The sequence below is a fragment of the Bemisia tabaci genome, chromosome 2 (assembly GCF_918797505.1).
Source record: "Bemisia tabaci chromosome 2, PGI_BMITA_v3".
Classification (NCBI taxonomy): Eukaryota; Metazoa; Arthropoda; class Insecta; order Hemiptera; family Aleyrodidae; genus Bemisia; species Bemisia tabaci.
This window is the reverse complement of record NC_092794.1, coordinates 62,890,108-62,916,569: the sequence shown is the minus strand read 5'-3', so window position 1 is coordinate 62,916,569 and position 26,462 is coordinate 62,890,108. Positions and strand designations below refer to the sequence as shown.

General features: G+C 35.7%; 1 protein-coding gene across 1 annotated transcript; it reads right to left on the bottom strand.

Moving 5' to 3' along the window:
• Positions 1 to 528: 528 nt before the first annotated feature.
• melt (ventricular zone expressed PH domain-containing protein melted) lies at positions 529 to 25,953 on the bottom strand. Its single transcript, XM_019055111.2, has 17 exons — positions 25,729 to 25,953; positions 24,441 to 24,558; positions 23,413 to 23,573; positions 22,265 to 22,409; positions 20,907 to 21,081; positions 20,211 to 20,374; positions 19,012 to 19,221; positions 17,947 to 18,341; positions 15,870 to 16,028; positions 14,872 to 15,017; positions 13,672 to 13,858; positions 13,247 to 13,335; positions 12,101 to 12,220; positions 10,325 to 10,582; positions 9,206 to 9,474; positions 8,439 to 8,693; positions 529 to 6,799 (listed from the first exon to the last, which is right to left on the bottom strand). The coding sequence occupies exons 2-17, from the start codon at positions 24,486 to 24,488 to the stop codon at positions 6,560 to 6,562; spliced, it is 3,021 nt and encodes a 1,006-aa protein (XP_018910656.2). The 5' UTR covers positions 24,489 to 24,558; positions 25,729 to 25,953; the 3' UTR covers positions 529 to 6,559.
• Between the last annotated feature and the right edge of the window lie 509 nt (positions 25,954 to 26,462).

The window sequence follows — 26,462 nt, the reverse complement described above, 5'->3', positions numbered from 1 at the left end:
CTATCGCAAGCAAAAATAATCACCTCAACAAAAGTTTGTTCAGAAATAAATGAGTTGATCTAACTATTCATATGAATCTCATTTTGCTTTTGATTTTTCGACACATGAAAGGGTGGGTGATGAGACTTCTGAGAAAGAATCTGTTTCTTTACCTTCTTGTACTTTCAGATTGTAGACGGTAAAAAAATTATTCTTTGCATGCCGCCATTTTTCTTCTACATTTTACATTGTTAGCCTGTTGATTCTAATTGATATTGATGTATATTGCTCATGAATAACTTCTGCCATTTTGACAATCTCTTGTTAAATAGATTTTTGTTATCTTAGCTTCATATGATATTTGTCTATATCTTGTTTTCATTCTTAGAGTTTTATTTTTTGTAAATGACAACACATTTGTATTTTGTAAATAAAAATATGTTCAGCGCCTGAAAGTCAAATGAAATTATTACATATTTACTTAAATTGACTCATCATTTCCTGCTTTTTATTTAGGGCAGTCAGAGTAAACGAAATCAAACTGGTCAATAAATGTGTAAATACTTTTCTTTAATAGAATGACATCCATGGATCAACATGTTTATTATTTGGTCAGAATATAGAAAATGTAAAAGGAATATCATTAAGTACATAATCAATATGATATGTAAACAGAAAAAATAATTAAGTCACAATAAATTTTGGTACGAACAAATGCATAATAAAATCTCAAAAACATTAATCTTTTCACAGGAAAATATACAAAATTATTGAGCTAGAGAAGAACAAAAAGAGGGAGGGATTAGGGATGGAGAGACCGGATGGCCGATTATTGAAAGTTCAAAACATCACGATAGGACATTGAAATGCTATTTATTGCATGGTTAAGATAGGGCTTTGACTAGTCTGGTCATGCCGACACGGTTTAAAAAATCGGGCTGCTGATTTACTCGATGTAGACATTTCATAGAAAACTTTGACATCTAAATCAATAAGAAGCAAAAGATACTTTGCAATTTTCGCCTGCGTTAAGTGCCCAACTTACTGGATGGACAAAGGCACATTAGTGAATTAATCTTTGCAAACCAAGACGAGCAAAAGACAAGGGCCAGAAAAAGTCTAAAACTTCATCCTGACACAAAATGCTCACTGAAGCACGGGAAGTCAATTCACTCTTATCATCTCCTGCACGAGGGAGCTTATCTTGTCTGCGGTGTTTCTGCTCGCATTTTATTTTCTCATGGGAGAATCGATTCACAAAAGACTCTGAAAATTGCAGAGTCTCTTTTCACAAGGGTTAAGGAAAGTTACTAGAAACTTAAGGAAAATGCATGTAACAACTCTCCTATAAACAAATAACATGTAAGTATGAAACACGGTAATAGAAATAAAGTTCCTTTGTGTGAGGGCCGACGATTTTTAAGTAACTATGGAAATCAAAGTAACAGATGCCAACGCAGGGATTTGGGGGGAGGGGGGGAGGATGGAAATTTCATTGGGCTCTTTATTATGTTCTAAAGAGCAACTGCAACTGCTAATACTCAGCTGAGATAGACATTTACTGGAACTAAGAGCAGGATGCTTTCTACCATGGGTTCTTGTTTTCATGGCATTCTTCTATCTGAAACACTCCGCATTCAATTATGTACCTATTATATTATTGCTTTATGCAGGGATCTGATGAAATCAAAAAATCATTTACTTGCGTCAAAAGAAAGGATACTGTGAATACTTAGTGACAATTCTACCATCCACAACAAGAACGTCGAAATCCTATCTTAGAATATTTTTTTCATGCTGAATTCTACACTGTGATTAATAAAATTCTTGCTTCATTCTTTTAGTATAAGTTCTCGACGATATAGTAAAACCCTCCTGAGAATATAAAGAATAAATGATCGCTGGTTTCCTTGAAACAGAGCGTTCAGCTACAGAATAATTGAAAAATCTAGAACTGGGTTACAGCATTCTTGCTACAGACAGCAGATCACTAATTTAGGAGCAGAAAAAATCCGGTAAGGAAGTAGGTATTTGTAAGTAAGAAGGAAATCAATTTTTCTTCGCTTTGTATCTTAGGAGAAAAAAAAAAACTTAGAAATAGAAAATAAGGGAAGTATAAGTGAGAGGATCCATCATATTTCTCTGTGCAAAGTTTAGAGAGAATATCTATTGTTGGACCTGACACCTTCTTTGCGAAGAAAAAAACGGATATATTTGAAAAAGAGAGAATTTTTCAGAAAGAGCCTAGGTCAAACTTTATTGACAGTGAGACTGCAAAAACTCATACCTCGTTTGCGGTGTTTCAAAATCTCCACTTTCATTTTATTTTATCGAAGGAGAATAAACTAAGACTAACACTGTTGGTTGACATTTCCACAGAATATTCTCCAAAAAGAAAAGAAATATCAGGAAAATTTCAAGGAATGACGTATATAATTTTTCCGTTTAAAAAATAAATTATGAATGCAAGTCTGTAGCATCGCAAACCGAGATACGCGTTTTGCCAGTTTCACCACTGCTCTCTGACTTGATACATTGAGACTTAGCCATTGAGAAAACGGCAGATGAAGACTCTTGAATTCAATAGAAAACCCTATAAGGCACATCATGCATCACATTTTCCCTTCTTATAGTCATTTTGAACATCATAGATTCCTGAGTTGTATGATTTGATCTAATTGGTACGTATCTCTTTAGGACAAAGGGATTAAATATTAGGGTAAGGATATTCAGAGATTTCTCAGTCCTAGAATACAACTGTCAGAGTGCCAATAAATGGAACAAAGAAGCGAAAACACACTGATACAGTTTGACGGCAAAACAAAAAATCCAGAGTTTCCTCAAATTGAAGATTTGAACTTCATGAGTTATTTACATTTGGTTTGAGAAATTATGGTAGCACCTTAAATAGATGAATTGAGCAACGGCAAGTCCACAAAAAATTACCAAGTAGGAAGGAAGGGATGTGAACTGAACTGACTTACTCTCATGAGCACAGAAAAAGTAGAGGGAAACAGGAAAAAACACTTTAGCCTGTGATAGGTACCTACTAGAGACATATAAAAGAAACTATTTTAGGGAACTTAGACTAGGAAAGGATTCATAATCATAAACATTATCTGGAAGGCACGGGTAGCAAAAGGCAATTCAGGATATAAGATTCATTCAAGACAGTAAATTTCAAGCAGAAATCTATGGACAAATCAATAAAGGTGCTGGATAGAAAGGCACTTCTCCGTTGAGGTGTTTCAGAATTTCCGCTATTATTTCATTCACGGTAAGAAAATGAATGCCTGCATTTCACTGCAATTTTATTGAATATTCTCTATGATTCTACAATGTTCTATGGAGACAATTCCTGTGAAATCACCAATCAGATTCTTTCGTAAGACATCAATTAGCGAAAAAGATTCTGATTTAAGAACTTTTAGACAACTTATTTTATCAGCCACATATTTTTATCAGTTTTGTGGTTGGTTTACTTTTGAGACCTTTCAAAAATAAACAATTTAAATATTGAGTTTGAATTTTAAAACTTCAAGCCAACTCAGGCATTTCAAAAAGTGATATTGAGATTAGAACTTAGGTAAATCTTAGAAACCGAGAAAGAGAAAAAAAAAAGGAAAAATAATGTGAGATAGAGAGAATCTGAGTGGTGAATATTGATGCTCTTAAGAATGTATGCCATTTGAGACTAGTGCATTGACAATAAACTAGTTTAAGTAAAAAAGTTGAATCGAACTTTACTAAATTCATGAAATGCCATAGAGGCATTTCCCTTTTACAGTGTTGCAGAATCTCCATAAGCAATTTATTTTTTTGCGAGGAAACTAACAGATAATCAAACATGAGATTTATGCTGAGAATATCATTTAATAATGAAGAAATTTCAGTTAAATTTCTACTTCTCTCTGAGCATTTTTTTTTCTATTAAGAAAACTACGTGAAAGGAAATTTCAAAAATGAGAAGTGCCTTTTCTGACTAAAGTCATCAATTAAGCTCATATTTTCTTCGATTGCGGATATCAATACTTATTTGAATAATTAATTTTTGAAAGTCAGAGTCTTCAACTAAAGACCCCTGATTATAAAAAACATGACGGTAATGCAGAAATAATTATGAAAAATTAGAAAATTTTCAAAAAGGTAAGGCACCCACATGACAGAAGTAAAAAATGTGATTAATGTCTATGAAGTTACAACAATTAATTTAGTTAATTAAAGATAAAAATAATTTAATTCATTCAGGTTGATTAGATAAGTCATTCTCTTCAGGTAGGAAAAAAAAAACAATCCAAAAAAATAATCTTCCACATTGCATACAAAGGAATGTAAAGGAGACCAAAAGGGACAATGATTCAGACTATTCACATTCGTTTTTAAAAGAAATATAAAAGTTATTAAGATATCACCATTACAGCTTCAGTTGGCACCAAGAACATACTTTAGCCAAGGCTATCTCAACCATAAGAGGATGTGAATAGAAGATTCACGTCCAGAAAATCCATTTAAACGTTCATTAAATGGACGTATTTCTGTCAAACGGAACTAAGCACCAAATTGAGTTCCTTTTGAAGATTTTAGAATCCCGGATAGCGCATTCTGTCAAACGGACCTGAGCGCCACGGAAAAGCATTGCGAGTATAGGAGGAGCGAGCATCGCGTTCCGTAACACCTGCCGATCCAAATCCCCCTCTCCTTTCCTCCCCCTGTGGCGCTTAGGTCCGTTTGATAGAAATACGTCCAAATGAGTTATTGACGTTCACGTTATTAAGAGGATGAAGAACTTTGTCTGAACTTCAGATATTGTAATTATCATAGTCACTGTAAAAAAAACTTAGTGACGACGATTTTCGCTTGTTGGGATGGCCTCGACTATAACTCTCTGAGCTACTTAAAACACTTTAGGTACAATTGCAATACACTTGTCGAGACATTTAAAGTAACAAGTCACCCAATGGTGCCCATTAAATTTTGATCATTAAATACAATTTTGAAACATTGCAAAAATTCTGCTAACACTAACTCATAAAATAACATTGCACAGTTTTGGTGTCTTTGCTTGATGTCAATAAAGGTTAAGGCATTTGAGGAACGCAAGTCGGCGACCGAGGGCAGCATAACAGTCTCACAAAATAAACTCAACCAAGCTCCTTTAACAGCTTGTCGCGGGGTCAACAGTGCCGTCACTGTTGACCCCGCAACGCAGATTTACGCGCTTTCAGCGCTGAACCTTAGATCTTTTACTTCAATTTTCGATGTACGTTTTTTGAGTTTTTACAAGTTATAAAAAACGGAAATAGAAGAATCAACTGCCCTAGCTGCTGACAATAGCTCATTAAGTTCATACTTGAAAGTCAACCATTGGCCTAGACTGAATCACATGCGGGTCTAAGTCTCAAGGGAGGGAGTAGAGCAGAAGAGGAAATATTATGGGCTGGTAGTGGATTCTATGCTGAAATAATTAACACTAACAAATGGTCTTCATATCGTTGTATCCCGGACGAAGGAACGTGACTAAATTCTCAGGTTGCTAAATTAACTAAAAAAATTAATTTTTATTTCACAGAAATGTACGTGTGCAATTTTTAAGTAAAATTTGTCTGATTTTTGCATGGAATCTGGGGGAAAAACTGTGAAATTTTCAGTTAGAAATTCTCAAGAAGCTCTTCATTAATATGCAATTTGAAACAGGGAATTTGGCAACATTGACATTAAGTTACGTTCTTTCATGAGGGAAAGGACGATATGACAAAAAAAAAGAGACAGTTTTTCAGAGGTATAGATAGAAAGAAGGAGTTTTCTTACAGGAATACCCTTTGGGTGAAAATTTTTCTTCCTCCCTTCATGGGGTAAAAAAGTCTACAGAGAAAAAGGGGGGAAAACATCCTACCTCAGCTTCATTGAGGCTTGATCAAGTAAAAAAACACACTATCTTACATTGAATAATGAAACTAAAAAAAGAAAGAATAACAATTCACTCCTGAGGCCTAAGAGAAATAAGACATGTAGTCAGATATATTGGTGAGGCTGAATCATTAGACAAAATAATTGAGTCCCATGGGTATACTTGGAGGAATTTCCCTAAAGTAAAGAATAAAAACTACATTTTCACACTTTGGCAGACTGTGAAAGTCCTCATATGAGGTTATGGAAAAATATTTTCGATAAATCTTTCTAAGAATTGGACTTCGTGCTCACTTTATTATAAGAGAGAAAAGGCGCTTTCAAAATCCATCAAGTTCTTTGCAATATTTGGGACCTGCCTTGACTCACTAAAGGACCCTTCACAGTGGGAGGGTAATTGAGCAAAACCCGGAGGATTTTCTCCAACTTTGCATTTTTCTACATGACATTCTTGTACACTAAAGGTGCCAACTAGAAAACTTAGGGGACATAGAGGAGAAGATGTCCATAAAATTTTTTCCCAGTATGATAAAAGAAAATGCTTTAAAATTCCTGCAGGGACAGCTGCGGTTTTCTCTTATTGATTATGCAGGGCTCTCCACTTTCAACACTTAAGGACACCTAAGGTCATTGAATAATAACAAACTATCCAAAGAAAATAAATATAAACTAACTAAACAGCAGTTCGTATCAAGCTTGAACTCCTTGTCGGCATTTCCTTTGATTGCGAGTGCGCCACTACCACTGATAGGCACTGCACCCATTCTTCAGCGTTTTTTCCGTCCTTTGGTTTAAGAATGAGAGAATGATCTCCCGTGAAAATTTCAAATGCTTTAGGTATATTCCTAGCTCCTCGACTGACTTTAACACTCCTTATCTGATGGACATCAATCGGTGGCCCAGCTTTATCGTCCTGTTAGAAAAAATGAAAGATGAACTTGTGCATGTAGGAAAGGAAAATAATTATCTAACTTTTGTTAAATTCTTTTCTTCCTGAAGCTTTCTTACACTCAAAGTTAATGAAAATTACAAAGAATGGTTATGCTAATACTGACGTTAAGCCCATATACCTTGAGAAAGCACTGAATACCTTCTCCAGTCTCGTAAACAATGGCAATATTACATTTCAGCAAACTTTTCTAAGGTTTGACAACGACTCAAGAGTGATATAAAACTCATGAAAAAGAGAAAAAAATTCTTGAATTGAGGGAATTTTTTTTTGAGTTTTTAAACCTAAAACAGGCCTTTCAAAAGGTTCTGGAACCCAGGATTTGACGAACGAAACTTTCATCTACCAAAGTTTGCTCATTTGATAGATCAATTGATATGATACACAAGTTGTAATAGCGGAGCGTTTGAATACTAGGGATAATATTTCAATTCTGAGGGCACAGTTATCTCAAAAAAATTTTAAATTATAAAGCAATGCTTAAAAAGGCATCAATAGTTTTTAGTACATATAAATAAAAATCAGGATGAAAGACAGAATGGAAAACAAGAGCTTGCTCAATTGTTAATGAGCTGATACTTTAGAGAAGGGTACAGACAGGGTCCATTAAAATGGGGAGTACCAGCAAGTATCCACCATGCTATGAAAACTGCAAATGATATTCGGAATTTCTTCAAACAATCTTCAAGAAAAGAACCTGACTCAAACAAACTGCTAAGTTGGAAGTTTTTACGACTTCCACAATCTCAAAAATTCTAGTCTTCCTCATGAAATTCTCTAATAGTTTCCAGTGCGTTTCCACAAAATGGCTAGTCAAAAATACATATTATTGCAATCATGACCTTTAAAAATTTCTGATCATTCTACAATTTTTAAAAATATAAAAAATGAGTAGATATTTACAATGTCACAATCAGAGATAAAATTTTCGACACAAGCCACCGATATTTGTTGTTTTTTCATTTCTGGATTTTATCAATTTTCTATCTTTGGAGGCACCCTGGTTATCGTTCATGGATAATTTCAGTGCTGTATGAAGACACCACCAACAAAAGAGCATGATTGGATGTAACCAGGACTAGACAATTCTTTTCAGGCATTCAAGTGTACCTACATTGTCTGCTTCTGCTACAAAATATTAGGACTCATGCAATATTCGAGGCAAGTTTTAGAGAAGAATGCATACCTCTCTCCAAGTCAAATGGTTCAGAGGTTGCACTATCTTCACAACATTGACATGAGTATATGCTATTTGGTTTGAAAGGTCATACTAGCTCATCTATGTTGCTGAGTGATGACCCCTCATAGGGGTTAACTCACCAACTGTCAAACTAAGTTACTTTAGCCCACGCCAGTGCTGCTTAGGTTCACTGCTAGCTGCTTATCTGTATTGGGGCTACTTTCACTTAGATATCGTCAAATTGCATAAAACCGACGTTATCAATGTTTATCGTCTAGATACAAAGATGGCTCAGTCACCAAGTCACAAACCGTTTGATCTCTTCATTATTCACTAGGTTGATGTTTTTGGTTAGCTTTATTTTACAGAGAGAAAGAGAGGGGGAGAGAGAGAGAGAGAGAAAAGAGAATTATTAGTACTTACAGCTCCCTTATAGGAAAGATGAGCGCCTGAAAGTGTAAAGTAGCGAGTCCTCCATCGTTTGAAAATTTTCCACCGGCCTTTCTTCTCTTTCAGCTGTCCTTCAATGACTGGTTGGCTGTCTTGTAGAAACCCAACAGCTCTCTCAGGGTGGTTGCAAAGGAAACAGCCCCACAAATTCACCCCTGAGCCGCCTACATATTCGAAGACATCACAGAAACCACTGCTTCTTAATTCGCTGAGCACAGCTTCTTGATCCTGCGGGCGTTTTGGAATACACCGGGAATTAGGAATATGAATTAATCATGTGGCAAAGTGAAAGAGATTTGAAAGGGACTCTTATCTGACAGAAATTTTAGATTTCCTCTCTTTTCTATCTCTTCATAATTTTTCATGTTACTTCTGGGAGAGACATTGTTCTACGGACAGAAACAACCCGCTGTAAATCAAGCGTGGTGAAATGGGGATAAGGCACCGATGACAGATGTGAGTGTGGGGAAATCCAGGATTTTAAGCATATCCTAGAATGCCCTCAAATGAAATTGGTCTGCACTAGGGATGACCTACTTTTAGCAAATGACATTGTAACTAATGTTGCAAATTATTGGAGCTCTCAGATCTAATTTTCATCCAATTTTTTTACACATTTTATTAATGATTATGTTATGTGTCTGGTACTTTGGACAAGGAAGAAGAAGAAGGATAATATCCTTTAAAGAAAAATGAAACATAGACAAGAGTGGAGAAATAAGCGAGAGAATAGTGCTCACCTTGGCACAAGGGAAAGCTGATGTGACGAGAGTCAAAAATGTTTTCGTTTCACACTTGAGAATATCCCAACAGTTTTTCAAAGAGCTGACAGATGCATCGCGGGAGGATAAGGCAGATGGTGAGCGAGCTTGCAGCGCCAGAAACATAAGATGAATCCATACTCGAGGGTTTCGTGTTCGCATCGTGAAAAACGTTCGACTATACAGGCAATGTTCGCCCCGACCGGGGCATCCAAAATGTAACTTAGCTACTTTTTTCGCACGCCTCTCTGAAATAAAAAAAAAATTATTTACAGATGAATTTATTTTTTTAATTAAAAATTGATTAGTTATATTTCAGTGAGAATTAATGTAAAGCGGTGAAACTTAAGCCTTAGTTCAACTCACTGCAAGACTCAGAATGCATTTTAAAATTTTTGAATCGCATATCGCATTGCTTTTATCCAAATGAAACATTGTTCGACCTCCAGCAAAATTCCCTTAATTCTCCCTAACTTTTACAAATTTACCTTGACTGTTGCCATCTTGCAGGTGTTATTAAGTTCAATGTGAAATTTTAAAGATAGTAAATTTATGCTTATGAGTTCCTCTCAATAAACGCTGAAACAGGCTTTCCAGGAATTTGTCTCAAATATTGACTTATATTAGCTCAATTGTTATGCAGTTTTTTTATTCTCAAACTTAAAAAAGCTCTCAAAGGGCACTTTTCGCCATTTTTGGAATCAAATAATGTAAAATTGACTCTTCCTTTCAGATCTAAACTTCTCATTTGTTTTTTTTTGCATTCCTTTTTAAATCCCCTTTTCATTGACTCCATATTTAATGATACTCATTAATCTATCCACGGAGATTTACACATTGACAATGCTTCTTTGATTTTATTTTCGAATTAAAATTTAAGGAAGCAAGAGGAAATCATTGTTTTCAAATTTTAACACATGTTTCCAGATGGTGTTGAGCTCAGAAAGTCTTTTGATGTTTAGTTGTGAAATCGTGATCAGTTTAGTCAATTTGAAAATAAATAAAATAAAATAAAATAAATTAAAATAAATTTGGTGACAATTTTTAACCTTTGCCTAAAACAAACAAAAAAAACAAAGGTACATCAAGGGAACTAACCTTCAATTGTACATTTTGCAGGGGGAGGTATACGAACAGAGACCTTTTCCATATATGATTTGATTTTGTCCAAATGCTTCTCACAAAAATGTTGAATGGTATCTCGCATGGGGTATGGTTCAAAAACACTTATGCGTTGTGAGGCCGCATGAATAGCTGCATTGCTGTGGTTATTGATGATTGTGACACTGGTATTGTTATGCGGTCGTCTTGAGGTGACAACTGGCTGAGTAGGAGGGGGTGGTGCCTCGGTAGGTCCTGAAACATTTGCATTCATTCATTCAACCTGCACAGCACATCTTCATAATCTGCTGCTGCTGGAGGGACTGTTTATTTCAAAGACATGGGAAATGATTTCATTACATTCGAATTTTTTGTTTATTCTAGTGACCTTAGTGACCATCACTGAGTTAATGCAGATAGAAATGGGGAAAGCTAGAGCTTATTCTCAATTCACTATACTACAATGTAAGATTTTCTAATATTTAAAAAAAGAGGAAGAAAGAAAGTAACTAATTATTTTCTGATCGGATAATTTAACAGGACAATTAAGTATGAGTATTGATGAGTTTTGAGAGGTCAAAGCTTAATTCATAATTGGACCGCGTTAAACAGAAAGGAATCAAGCCACACCAGCTATTGCCAAATTTAATTGGGCAATTTAATTTTTTACATGTAAACGGTTGTGCGGATTTTCGTGCAAATTTCAGTGGATTTTCTGCATGGTATGAAGCAAATGCCCTAAAATTTTCCAAAGAATCTGCACAAACGTTCTCTTGTAAAAAATTAAATTGTCCAGTTAACTTTGGCAATAGCTGATTTGGCTTGGTTCTTTTCTGTTAAACGCGGTCCAATTCATTGTGAAAATCTTGCATACCTTATGACGATGAGCCAAAGGCTACTGGATATCCGAACAAATCTCACTGCAACAACGACGCTTTATAGTTTTTGGGAGTTTGAAGGTTACAAAATAAATTGTCGAGTTGGGCCGGGTATTCGCCGAGTATCCGGCCGGATACGATTTTCGCAGGTATCCGTATCCCGCCTGATAGTGCTTTTTCAGCCGTGGAAATTTTGAGAAGTTTTTGGTGGTATTTTTAGGGGTGTTCAAACGAATTCTTGCCGGAACACTACCGACATCGTCTCTTATTGAAACTGGCGGCAGTACCGACAGTGGCCATGATATCGACAACAGCCGGCCTTATCGGAGTTTTGAGAGCTCGCACTCAATACATTGTTGCCCCGTGTGTCGGTTTATCAGATTGACTGGCGCGGCGGCGCGTAAAATAGATGTACAATTGGCAACAGCTTATTTTCGCCAGCTCCGAAAACTCTGATCGCTATCGACAAGAGCGCTCTTATCGTAACTTTTTCTTAACGGAACTGTTTCGGTGGCTTACCGACAACCGATTGAACAGCCCTAGGTATTTTTTCTTCTCTTTCAATACTACAATACTTCTGACTAGTCATGGTAATTGTTCAACTTTTCAAAACTTTTTATTACCGGAATTAAGAACATTTTCCGCAAATTAAAATGATTGCAATGTGATCTTTAATTCCTTAAGTTTTTGGTATCCGGCCATGGCCGGATATTGGATGATTCGCCGAGGTAATACGGCTGGATACAAAAAATCTATATCCGTATCCATATCTGTACCCGGTGACACAAAAAATCCATTTTGGTCCCATTCTAAATATTGTAACAATATGCGAATACTTAACATAAAATGATAATTGGAATAAAAGAAACCAAGGATCAAAATCCAATTTACTCACCAATTTGTGAGCTAAGGTTCCCTACAGAAATTTGGCTGAGAGGCTGGGAAGTAGAAATTAAAGATTGGTACAATGGTGAACTTCCTGCTGTACTTAAGGGCCGAGAGGCGACGATACCAGCTGTTCAAAAACAAAACCATCAACAGTTTAACAACTTGTTTAGGGTGTTGGATGAAAAATCCACAAAATAACAACCAGTAGATTAGAGGACAAATAGAGATTACATTGAGAACAATGGAGAGCCTTACACACTATTTGAAAAAATAAAACAAAAAACAAACTAAAGTTTACTTATTTTCGCCACAGCGAGAGAGCAATATACTTGTGAATTTAGGTGCATGGGTCAAAAAATTAGAATAGGCAGAAGTTGGATCTTTAAGTGCCTAAATTCAAAAGAGTGAAACGCTTGTTAATGGTTCTTTTCAAGCAACTACAATTCCTTACTGGACCAAAATAATTAAATTAACTAAATATTCTTACTTCTAATTTGCATACGTTTTTTATTAGCTGGTAAAAATGTGATTCAATATAAGATTTCTTGCAAAATTTGTTCATAGATTGGTCAGTGTTCTTCAGGTATGGATTGATCCTGCGGGAGGGGGAAGGGGGGGCGGTTGGATTTTTGATATGGATTCTTTTTATGAATAATATTGAAAATTCGTAATGATCTTCACAGAGAAGTGTTAATTTAGTTGGGTGGACGGAGATTTTCTTTTCTTGAAGAATCGAAAAATGTACTTATCTGGATCGCATTTTGCAAAAAGGAACCAGCGCAATTACAGTGTTGTAAAAATGTTGCTTCTGCAGAGTTATCAAAAAAATCTCCCAGAATAGCGAATAGTTTTGGCTTCCCACCAAAAAATTAGTAACTTTAAAGTAAAATAATAATTGTGTAAATTTTAATACTGTACATATATTAGGTATTTTAAAAAGAAAAGGAGAAGTTACCCGATTTTGAAAACACTGTAATCAAGCTGCTAAATGCAATCCATCTAAACTTTTCTAAGGTTGCCATGAATACATCTTGATTTGGCATAAAACACAATAGAAATTTCAAAATAAATAGTGAATGCAGAATGAATCAGAAAAAACTAAAAATAAAAAGAGACTAACACAATGAAACATGAATGTAAATGAGTGGCATACCTGTTGAATCCCTATTACTTTGAGAATTTTGGGTTTGAGAGGAGGATGAATAAAGCGAATTTTCTTCTCTTGGAACATTCCCACTTCCTCTGAAATCAAAAAACACAACATTTATTCTTCATTGCATACAGAAACATGTGAGAGTAGCCCTATAAACACTAAAAAGAAACGTGAACAGATAAGATCTGTCCGCACTGACGAAGAAAAGGTTGATCTCTCAATCATGTGTTGATTTTGGAAATTCCTTACATCAAACTTTTTTAATGAATTTTTGTTGAAGGGACAAGTCTTGTGTTACTTTAAAGTTCACACTGTTTCGAAGTCTATTTTTGAAAATAAAGCCAACGATGAGACAATTCTGAGATCGACCAAATGAACAGTTAATCCTGTTGAACTGAAAGGAAAACTGTATAAATTAAACTTACAAAGAATTGCGAGTTGTTACGGTAACACCTCCACTGATTAGAGGTGATTGCTTGAATACCGTTGTTACCGCTCGATTCGAAGGCGCCTGCTGCATTTGTGAAGCTACTTGATTGATTTGCTGACTAGAACTCAGCCGAGTCATACTTTTATGAAGACCACCAACAGAGCCTAAGCGATTGCTACTCACTGAAGGAGGGAACAAAAACAAAATTAAAGTTTTAACTGACAAAGCACAATATCATACAAATTAGTTGAGTTGGTTTGATGAATCAAAGCAATTACAAGATATTATAGGTGGTCCAGCAATATAAGGGTTGATCATAAAATTCGAACTCTTTTTTTTGGGAGGGGGGGAGAGAAGCATTCAAGGCTGTATTACATGATGCTAGAGGGGGCGCATAGTGCCCCTTTATCGAAAATATAGGATAAAATCATCGCAAGTTGGCAATTCTTCATCTTAAATTCATGACAAAGCGCTAAATCTGAGCAGGAAGGGGCTTTAACTGAGCGATACGTAATTTTTTTAGAGGAATAAATCTGTGTTACAGGTGCGCTAAAAGGGGGGGGGGAATAAAAATCTGATTTTTTAATGTTACATATTTTATGAACGACTCCTTAGAATAAGTGAGGGTTCTTCGAATGAATCCTGGTCACCTGGCCATTGATACACCTCAAAAATAAAAGTCACTTAGCTTTCCAAATGTTTCCTTTTGCAAATGAATTTGCTTCCTCTACATAAGTGTGTTACACACCCTTAAAAACAGTTGCTCACTAATCAGAGTGCTCACAGAAAATGTGACTTTTAAAAGCGCACGCCACAATGATGTTGCACCCTTGAGCCTGCATTGAATGTTTGGTTAAAATAGATTAATATGAAATTCAGTAAAATCTGTCGACTGGATTTTGACTTCTTTTAAGGGCGAGAATAAGTGTTACAGCAAAATCATGAAATTAACATTCAAATGAAAATTCCAATGAATTTTGTCAACATTGTACTTTCACAGCCAACAACCGCTGATAATGATTCCCAGATTTTTAGAGAGTAAAGAATCTGCACCCTGCCTAGGGCCACCTATTTCTTTTTTTGCCTCCATTATTGGAAATTATACCCTTAAAAATAATTGCATATCAAACATATCAAAAAATAGAACCTACTCAGGAATAACTTTTTTGGAATTTTCAATAACAAAAAGACAAACCTATATTCAATCTTGTCATAGATCGGTGAGTGGCTGAGGAGTGAAGTCGTCCTGTGCTACGACTATCACCACCAACTAGTCTTGATCGCCCACCAATCACAACTCTGTTTCCTTCAAGTCTGTTGGACTGCGGTCCGTCATGCAACCTGAAAAATAATTAAATATATGGATAAGAGGAGAAAAATTTTGCAGGGAAATTGTTCATTATTGATGAGTTAAATTTACCATGGACACAGGGAAGGGCGTTGTAGAGAATGTCCTGCAAGGAAATGTATAATTTACACTCAAAAAGAGATAGCGAGATGCCAGTTTCTGGCAAATCTCTACCTTGATAGATTCCAGTGGCAGTTGCGTGTTGCAGAGCGCTAAAAAAGCGATCACTGCATACTTAAATTAACCATGTAAATAATCCATGCTACTGTTGAGTGTTACCGCTCAAAATTAAGAGGCACCGCAACTTTCCGAGCATAAATCGCAAACAGAGTGCTAAAAAACATATTTTGATACTCTGTTCACGATTTATGTAGATCAGAAGGTAGTAGTGCCTTTTCATTCTGATTAGCAACACTCAAAAGTTGCATCAGTGACTCATTTTGATTGGCTCATTCTGATCAAAGAAACCAAGCTTAAGGGGCTTATCTCTGAATGCGCTTTTTCAGTTTTACAGCAATTTTGGAGTCTACTTATGCGAGGGAGGAAGTTAAATATCACACTTTGAGGCAACATCTTGGATGTAATAAATGCATTTTCTCAATTTTCAATAAGGAATTAGAGAGAGCTAAACTGTACCTTGGAAAACGAAGGAATTTTGATGACATCCAAATATATCCGTACTGAAATGGAACAACTAATAAAATCATTTTATTTCTTGTCTCAAGGTTTTAATGAAATTTAAAATATACTGAACAACATAAAATTGGAGAGAACTTAGGAATATGCTGTTATTTTTCGGCAGCACCAAGAGGTTGATAGAGAAAGGAGCATATTATTTTAAATACCTGTGATTGTTGTTGGTTGAAATGTAGGTTGGCGAGGAAATATTGTGTTTGTACATCGGAGTTATAGAGTGGTTCAAGAGATTATTGTTGTGGTTTACATGACCACCACTCCCAACTTTAACAATGGTGACACCGTGCGAAGTTTGATTGATCTGTGAGCTAAAATCATACAATCATCAAAAATGTGAAATTGATTTTGTTAATTGTAATTTTTCATAGCAATAAACTGGATACAGTTGAGAAAAAAATGCTTTTACTCCAATGGTTAATAAAGTAAGAGAGGAAAAGCTGTGACTTTTTGCATGCTGCGGAAGCTTACAAAATAAGGTTTTTAGATAACTCAATCTGGAAATTATTATATGTAATTCTTTTTGAGAGGAAATAAAAGCGCTAATTCTGACTGTTTCAATGTAATACTGTACTGTAATGACTGTAATGCTGAAAAAATAAATTTCCTCAAAATTAGCACATATTGGTGGCCAACGTGCAAAACCACATATCTCTGTTTACATTGCAAACATCTTGTCATAATTCACTTTTTCTTTAAAAACTAATCAACATAATTCCTCAAGAACGTCCTTAATTTCCCTCTTCTGTTATTACAATATTTTGTATAGTGTTCAAGCAATAAAATTGGCTTGTTTATCTTTGAAAAATAAAGTAAAGGCACAAAATTCTGCAACATTGCAATGGAGATTCTAACTTTGGCCATTTATATAAAAATTGAATTTAAAAGCTTGTTGTGCTCAGGAGGCTGTGAGAAACACCATATTAAATAAAATCAAAATTTAACAAGCAGCAAATTTCCTGGTATTCCGTACTGGTTGTAGGTCCTTTATTTCATAAATGCCTTTTTTTAACAGTATTATTGATTTTTAATCACCTTTTTTTTACTTTGTATGCTCTTTTCTCTTGATGGTCTATTGAGTCATGTTCAAACTATCTTTTCTTATTGTATTCTTTGTTATGTTTGCCATCTTGTTGAATCTTGATGAATCTTTTCTTTTAGTTTGGGTCTTTAGCCCGTAAATTGTGAAATAAATAAATACGAGGTCTGTTAGATTAGAAACCGGATTTTGGTCATAACTAGCCCACAATGCGTCCGAATTAGGGTTTCTTGAGCTTTCCTAATAGCTAGAAATATACTTAAGAACGCTACGTTCACAAATTTTGTTCATTTTGATCAGTGTTTATTCTGTGTCATCTTGAATACGAGTAAGTCAGGTGCGTTTTGCGATTTTCATCATGCGATCACTGATAGAGTAAAGATTCAACGTTAAATTTTGTTTTAAACTCTGTATACCTTGTACCGAAATTTTTGGTATGCTAATTAAAATTTACCAAGATCATTGTATGCGATGTTCCCACTGTTTTGAGTGGGTTAAACGATTCAAAACTGGTCAGCAGTTCGTCGAAGATGAGGAGCATGGGAATCGACCCTCAACGGCAACTGACATTTGTCACGTGGAAGGAGTGCGGGCAAAAGTGCTCGAAAATGGTCGTTTCGAGCTTGTTGAACAGAGTAATATTTCTGAAGGCTCTGTACAAACAATTTTGATAGAATATGTAGACACGCATCGAGTTTCAGGTACACTTGCCCCTTGATTGTTGTCCGTTGGACGAAAATCCAACCAAATGCCAATTTCCCTTTAGCTGCTTGAACGTTCTAACAATGATCCTACATTTTTGGATAGGATAATTTTCGGTGACAATACTTTAGTGCACGGCTACGATATGGAGACGAAACTCCAATCGTCCTTGTGGGTTGAAAAATGTAGTGCAAGACCGAAAAAAGAGAGACAGGTTAGGTCAAATATAAAAATCGCAAAACACCCTTGAGGTTGCCTTACCTCAAGCCACATACCAACAAAGCTAATTAGGATTTTTCAAATTTGTGAACGTAGCGTTCTTAAATATATTTTCAGCTATCAGAAAAGCTCAAGAAAGGGTAATTTGGACGCATTGTGGGCTAATTATGACCAAAATCCGGTTTCTAATCTAACAGACCTCGTAAATGCTAACCAGAGAGAGATAAATATCTTGGTCAAAAAGAAACGAAAGAAAAGGCTGCACTTACCTGCTGATGTTGCTGACATTAGTGACGATACTACTTTTAGAGTTGGTGATGTTATTGATATTGCTGTTATTAATGTTTTTGGCTTTCATACTATTTATCGTGTTTATGTTACCACTGTTGTTATTTTTGGTGCAGTTTTCTTTGTTATTATTTCTATTCATTGTACTATTATTTGTATTACTGCTATTGTTGTTGCTACTAATTTTGAGTAAAGCAGAATCGTTGGTTTTATTTTTATTACTGCACTGACGGACTTCATTTAACATTTTGTCAGTGAATAGGACCGGGTAGCATGAACAGAGTAGAGTTGCTTCTCGCAGTAGAGTTGTTTGACTCCCTCGATCAGCTTTTGGCAAATGTTCCAGTACAAAATTGAGGGCCTCTTGAGCTTTGTCCTGTAAGTGAAATAAAAAATAGCCAACAAAATTAGGGGAGAAATAGGTTAGGGGTTCTTATCACTCCGTCAAAGTGCATAACTGGGAAATGTTACTAACTTTGTTAAGGATCAAAGCCTGAAATCAATTTGAAAATTATTGAACGATAGCCATTTTTAGCTGTTGCCTCATCCTCAGGTCCAAAAAACGGAGCTCCCAAGAAAACACATGTCAATTAATGAAGTCAGATCATCAGAAACGCTGAAAACTAGGCGTATGAATAGATCATATGATTTTTTGCTGATCAATAATCATAATTAATCAAAGTATGATACTTGATTTAGTACAACTCACCCATTTGAGAGCAAAAACTTGATTGATAGAAAAAAAGGAGGACTCATGTTGTGACAGATATCAAGTCAACATACACCTTATACGCCCGCAGGTAACCTGCACCCCAGATTTCGAGAGGGTAAAAAAAAATTACTGCACAACCCACTTGCGCCCACCGTGGTCTGTTTTACTCGCATTGTCAAGTAGTGATGACCCTGATTTTTGAGCGTTGAAATCGGGAACAAAGGTCCAGGTTATCTGCGGGCGTAAACGGTAATTTGAACAAGTAGAAAAGACATCATATTCAGAGCACGTCACGTGACAAAAGAATTGAGTTCTAATTAAATGGAATACTTACTTTACTTAGTTTTCCAACAGCAGAAATAACTTGGGCAGCTAGGCACAGCGTTTTAGGATTGCACTTGGCTGCCTGCTTTATTTTTGGCATGTAATCACTGAGCAGTTGTGGTTTCTTCTCAGCCAAGTGAAGAAGAACTTGCAATGTTGCAGAGGCTGTTGTTGCTGCGCCTAAATACTCGCACAGTTGTGGTAAACTAGCTTCTAACAGCTGGAAAGAGATACAGACGTGAATGATTCGATCAATGTGTCATTTTTAAATTTTCCAGTTACTGATTAAATACCTTTACTTATCACATCTCAATATTTTGAAGCAGTAATTAAGAAGAGCAAGTGAAAACGGCGGATATTATACTTCCGCCATTTTTAGGGATAACGCCTTTTACTCTACTGTTCCTACATATAAAGCTTCAATGGTTTTTTTTAAGTTTTTGGTCATTCTTCAAAGAAGATGTTGACCCATACATCAAATTTGAGTTTAAGACAGAAATCTACAGAGGAGGCAAAAAATTACACAAGCTGAAAAGTAGAAAAATCATTCCCATGTGAACTGACTTTACTGAGCTCTCTGGCATTTGTCAGGGCAGAGTGACAAGTGGGTTCAGTGGCTGAACAATAGTTTTAGGATAGAACAGGTTTTCCATTCCTTCTAACTTCTCTGTGACTGTGGCTATACAGAATGGGCAAGGACCAAAAATGGCAACTATTTCAATAGGACAGTCCTGCGAAATTCTCTATTCTTTGAGGCTATTCACAGATAAGAAAAGTAGACCCACTGTTACGACTGAGAAAGGCAACGAAAGAGTTTTTTTGTAACACCTTATATGGCACCTGTTGGTCTCCCTTTAAAGTGTGGAGCTGGTTGCATAAGATTTCCTAATTGTCAAACTGATTTTATACGGCTGCAAACACTGCAACTCAATAGTTTTAAAGAGGTGAATAAAAAAAAGTATCCTTGGAGATTTTCAAAAGTTCAAGCTATCAATCAACAATATTAAACATCTTATAACAACTACCAAGCTAAAACTTGGCATATGATACTTATCCGTAGGTTTTCTACAATTTAATTTTGACTGAGATGGAAGACTTAAATTTTACAAAGATGAAAAGAAGGGGGAAAAAATAAATGAGATTTTCTTTTAAGAATTTCAAAACTACTTGGTAAAACCTATTTCTAAACAATAATGAAAGAATAGCTACCGATGGCTTCTGCGTTGCTATGAGGCTACACAACTGAAGTAAAGCTAGTTTCTCTGGTAGGTCACAAAGAGGTAATAGTGAAACTAATGCCATAGCATGGTCGTGAATGGGTTCTTTTGTAATGGCGTATATTTGAGGCAGAACACGACAGAGTGGATAGTTCCCTGCAACAGAAATGGGTTTTCAACAAGAATAAAACAATTAGAAATCAATGAACAGTTACCGCTTCCTCATAGAGAGAAAGGATGATTTCAGATCTCAGTTGATTTGGATGTCCATCCAGTCTTTTTTTTCTCTCTTTTTGTTTGCCAATGTTCCGAGTAGCATCCAGGGGGCAATTCTGCACTTAATCTCTAAGTCCTCTTACACCCAGCTCCAGGTAACATTTGCCGAAAACCAACAAACTCATGTCACCTGGGCAGGAATTGAACCCAGGACCTCCTGATCATAGGGCTGGCGCTACAACCACTACACTACAGGAGGCCAACAATGGCCTCTTTTGGCGGCAGTGGCTTGGCATTAGGAGAACAGAAAAGGCTTTATACATTATGAAAATGGCAGGCCTCACAATTACCTGCTACCTCAGATGAGCTCCCTGCTTGGCCATCCCAATTAGGTAGAATTCAACATTTTCCAAAATGATTTAAGACTCAGGCAGATAACATTTAAAAACAGAAAAGCAATCTGCTGGCTTACCTGCAATGACCGAATCGATGATTAACTGAATGTGCTTTGATAGAAGATCAGCATTGTCAATGGCTGCAAGCGATAAGTAGGAGGCCATGTTTCGAGAAATTTCTTTATTGCCTTTGTGGAGAAATTTTACAGCAACAGGCAAGGCTCTCCTCATTACAGTTTTTTTCCCATAATTCTAGAATTGACATAAAATTGAGTATAGCGTGAACATGTGAATCTAGAGTTCCAAAAGATTTAGGTAGCCCGATTAAAAAAATTATCTTTCAGTACGCACTTGGTAAAGACTTATTCACAGTGATGTTTAGAAAAAAATCTGAATAGACCTCACTCACTTCAGGGTCCCAGGCTTTAAGATGTGGGAAAAATACACAAGCACAAGTGAAGAAAAAAAAACATGGATATATTATAGGGTGTCTACTGGAACAGCTTCATCTAAAATCCTAGCTTTTTCATCACCTTTTCTTTCCTTTTTCCATACTTCCCAAAAAGTTTCTCTTTTCAGAGGTTTCCAAAAATACTGAATTTTTCGTTGCCTTTTCCTGGCTTGCATTTTGATCTCTGAGAAGGACACATTTATGCATAAGATGAATAAACTAGGATTTGGTGCATGGAATGTGGTAATTTTATGGGAATGAACTGAAATAAGTAGAATCTAAGATTTCATGAGAACATAATCTAACAAATTGTAATAAAAATTGCATTCCTCCAAAACTTCTTTTAATGTTAATTGTAAACATTTCAAATTTCCGTACCTAAACTTGGAAGATCAATGTGTTTTCCTCACTTCCAAACTAAACTTTTAAAATTGGTGCTTGTGCTTTTTTAGAGCATTTACACTTTTTCTGTACAATAGATACTCTGTATTGGAAAATTTGGTTGAGTATAATAGAAGGAAAGACCCACATGAAAGCCAAGTCACAGAGTGGTGTATAACATTATAGGCAGTGGAAGATAACAGAGTCGCTCTTTGTTGCTCCGTCCCTTCAACAAAACCAGACAAAGTCTTTTCTTTTTGGTTTCCCTTGTTATCGGGTCAAAATGGCAAGGAAAGATTACAATTTAGCCTCCCGTCACCTTAAACCACTTTCATGCTATTAAGGACAAACCTTGGCTTCTCTGTTCATTTTTTTTTCGCCAAGATATTGTGAATGAGAGGAAACTTTCACAATTTCTCAGAATTTTTTAATGTAAACCGAGCTCATGTAATCAGGGGCAAAATGCAGCTGGTAGATGTAGACTTTAAAAGATCTCCACCGAAGGAGAATTTTGAAATACCTACAATTTGTATTACATTGTTTTTTCTTTATGGAAGACTTTCAAGATGAAACGGTGGGTGCAAAATAAGAAAAAATACTCACTAAAAATATGCAAGAAATGAGGTCAGAGGATATTTTGGCATGAGGAGGGTCTTCATCTTTAGTGCATGGTTTTAGATTATGACTGAGACACGACTCAAGAAGGGCAACCATTGCTTCTGCATGCTGTTCCATTGACCCTGTTTCTCTGAAAAGCAAATTAAGACAAATGAAGATTGGAATTGAATCCTGTTGTGCGAAAACCACTGAAGTCCATTTTATTCAATTTTGAGATTTTTGGATTAAAATACTCTCCAAGGTCAGACACATTCATTGAAGTGGTGAAAATGTTTGTTTTTTAGGTTTGAACCCCTTTTAAGGGAGGGCCGTAGTCCAAATTGTGCGAAAACGGCTAATGTCCATCTTTCATTGTGTGCCTCTCATTATTGGTGTATTGTTTGACTTAAAATCATCATAAAAATAAAAAACACTTTCTAATCTTCTGATTGTGACTCCAAGGTAACAAACCAAGCAAAATGAATCTAAAAATGTATGGTTTCCGAGGGAACATGTGTAAAAAAAAAATATATATATATATTCAACATGTGTGTTTTTCGAAATACAGCACTCCCTGCCTTTGAAAAAACCATTTGGAACCTTCGGTATGATTCACTGGTGTTCTGAAAGGTAACTATACTTGGTAATGGGAGGTTGCTTTAGTATCATCAGATAAAAAAGATGATGTTATGATTATAAGATATGAGATATGTCATCAGTGAAACTCCCAAACTACATATCTCGATTGCAGTTCTTAAAAATTTTTGTTCCTATTTCATTTTTTTACAAGCCAGTAAACCAACATCATTCCTTGAAGTTTCTCAGAATTTCCTTTGCACAGAGAAAGAAAATTACAGAGGTTTTTAAGAATTGACGTTCAGTAGTTCTCCGTACTAAAACAAAGTACTTTCGTTTTAGTCCTTTGTACTAAAACGAAACGAAAATAAATTAAATTCAAATTTCTCCATTTAAAAAATAAAATAAGTATGACAGGAAGTCTCCAACATGACCAACTGAGATACGTGATCTAAAAGTTTCTTTGTCAATACGTAACTGCTACTTCAGTAAAAAAAAAGAATCTGTTAATAAGATGCAGGAAAAATAAAACAAGATCACTGATCATGGTTCACTGAACAAAACTGAAATAAAAGTACCTGATGCATGAAGTTACTCTTGTAATACATATTTCAACAACGCTTTGATCATTGTCATTGTTTGCATAGTCCGACAAACTGGTAATCTCTAGAATAGTATTCAACACCTCTGTCAAGTCATCTACAATTGCCTCGTTGGCGACGGAGAAAAGCTCTCCTGCCTGTAAATAAAAATTACATTGTATCCATGATAGATTTCAAAACAAGAAACTAGTGCAAGACAAAAAAAAAAATTGAACTCATTAATCACAAAGACAATTTTTTTACCTCCATAGCCTTTCTGCAGGTCTTTTTGAGAGGTGGATTCCACTACAACCATTCAACGATTATTGCTGACCAGAGCTAATATTATCTCTGCGGAAAAGTTTAAAAATACTAGGGCTGCAAAAATTGAGAAGAAACATGTGCAGGGATATAACTGGGAGGGTAAAAGGCTGTAACCTTTAAAAAGCACTGCAATCTAGTGATGAGTGTACGTGCCCCCCTCTCCAAAAAAAAATGTCTCGCTACATGCATGCTTTGATGCAATCTAGAAAAAAGGACCTTTAAGAAGAAGATCGTGCAAAGAATGATAAAATTCAGCACCAGCTGAATTTTGAACATTTTTTATACAAGATATTAATGACTTCCTAAGTCTAATAAGCTTTAAAAATTGAGCTTCACACATGCCAATTCCAAGAGAAGCAGGGCTAAAGAGTGAATTTCTCATAATTATATCAGAAGTTTTCTTAGGTATTTCTATAGTTAAAAACTGAATGGAGAGGAGGAAAGAAACGATTGAACAAATTTCACATCGACCTACAGAGCATCAAGCAACGATCAGCATTCATTAGTACAGTGATTTCTCTAAAATGGTGTTGTTTTCCAATCTGACTAGTCCTGTCTTTTTTTTCCCCAGTTCTAACAGCCTAATTATGATATTTTAAATTGGTTCTTTTCTTCTTTTACCTTCCTGAATGAACTCCTAATATGAAAAAATAAGGAGTTGAATATAAGTAAAGAGAAAAAATAAAGTAAGTTAATAGTACCTTGGATAAGTCTTTTTTACTTAAAACTTGTGTGAATAATTCATGCATGATGTCACAGATTGGTTTCTTTGATTCACGCAAAAATGTCACTCTTCAGTACATTGCTGACAAAACCCATCTGTAAGAAGAAGAAGAAGAAAAAAAAATAGAGTTGTAAGAACTAACATTGCAATGAAATGCATTTCTATCAATGTAGTAAACATAAACCATGGTTTATCATTAACTATTGCCCTCAAATGTCTTTAACAATGTTTTGATTAAGAACAAGCTACACCACATGAGAGTGATACATCCGCCAAATAAGTTTGGAAGGGGGCAGTGTATTTATATAAAACAATCTTCCTGTATGGATTAAACTGGCTTGTTCCAAGTCTTATCACGGGCAAATTGACGTTTGATGCATAGTTCTGAGTAAGTCAAAAATTCAGGTAAATTCTTTGTTTGATGCTACCATTCAGACAACGAGTTCTAACATTTGGGAGTAAAAAGTCACATGCACAGATAGAAGCAACATAGTGCAAATAGATAATTACAGATCCAGTTCAAAAAAAGTACCCAGGTGTCTTCCTCAATTCGATAATCATCTTTTGAGTATCATTTAGGTACATTAAATGTTTACTAAGGTATGAATGTACATTCATAATGAAAATTTCAATGAGGTTCCTTAATATCCGAGGTTTCTTCACTCTAATTTAACATTCGTTGCCTATTAATCCTTAAAATTCATGGACAGGGGCTACAGAACGTCCTTCTTTCGACAAATTGAGGACGTAATTAGTTGGATGCTCTAACATTACTTCAACCACAACCAGACCCAGTCAATAATCACAATACCAATTTTTGGGATTTTAATACAAGAGGCATATGAATATGAGAGTATCATGATGACCAATGGATTGTAAAGTGCATCTCAAGCAGGTAATTACATCTTATTCTAGTTTGATGGGATTGGGTGCAAAACTTTGTTCCTCATCTATTGGAAATACATGGTTTCTGTTGAAGACACTACATGTGTGCGGGTTATAAAACTATCAATACCCTGATTTATGATAAATCATAATGATACTAGCTACGGCTTGCATAAAAGTGCGATTTTGCAACGTAAACGATAAGTGCTATGCAGATAACTTAAGACTTGGATTTTGTCTAAAGGAATAAACTGACTGAGAGAGAGCTGATGAGGAAAATATTGGTTGCTGTAATAAGATGAGATAAACTAGAAAACACATATTCAGAAGCTACCCTTAATAACCACGATGAAAGTGCTGTAAGTAGGTAGTAAACAAACCAAGCAGGTGGGTTGGAATCCGGGATCTCCTGAATCTCCCACATTCTGCAACCGATCCTTGGAACAAATATTAAGACTTATCGAATCTTCACATTGAAAGAATAGTCAAAACATGTACAAATAACTAAGACACTTAGAAAATCGCTGATAAGTAATAAAATTATGAAACTATGCGACTTGGGTGCTGATAAAGGATGAACACAGGCACCGAGGTGGAAGTCATCACAGGTGACAGAGGCCGCTTATTTTTATCATTTTTTATCTTGAATTCCTGCGTGTCGTCATCAATCGTCGCCAATCCTCCAATGAGAGTTTGGTTTTGACGCCCCTTTTGAGACGTCACTTGGTGTAAGTAGCGGTTGCGTTGCGTCTTTCATTATCCCTGTTTACATGCCACGAACCCACGATTACATAGATTACATACCAAAAACCAAAACAATCAGAATCAGATGAGAAGAAATCAGAAGCGCTACAAAGCCTCTTGGCCCCGAAAAGTATAGACTGTCAATCTTGCGTTTCAAAATTCATCTATTTTTTGATGTATCGTCAAAAAGACTGATTTAATGATTACGTCATTCGATATAATATCGAACTCTTGGTTCAAACCAAAAGAAAAACAAACCAACATCATAGAGAAAAAAAAGGAGGTGTTTGCATTTCGGGCATCTTGGAATTTTTTGATGACTTGATGACGTAGGTGGGTACAGCGTGAAGGGGACGTTGCTGTACCCAGC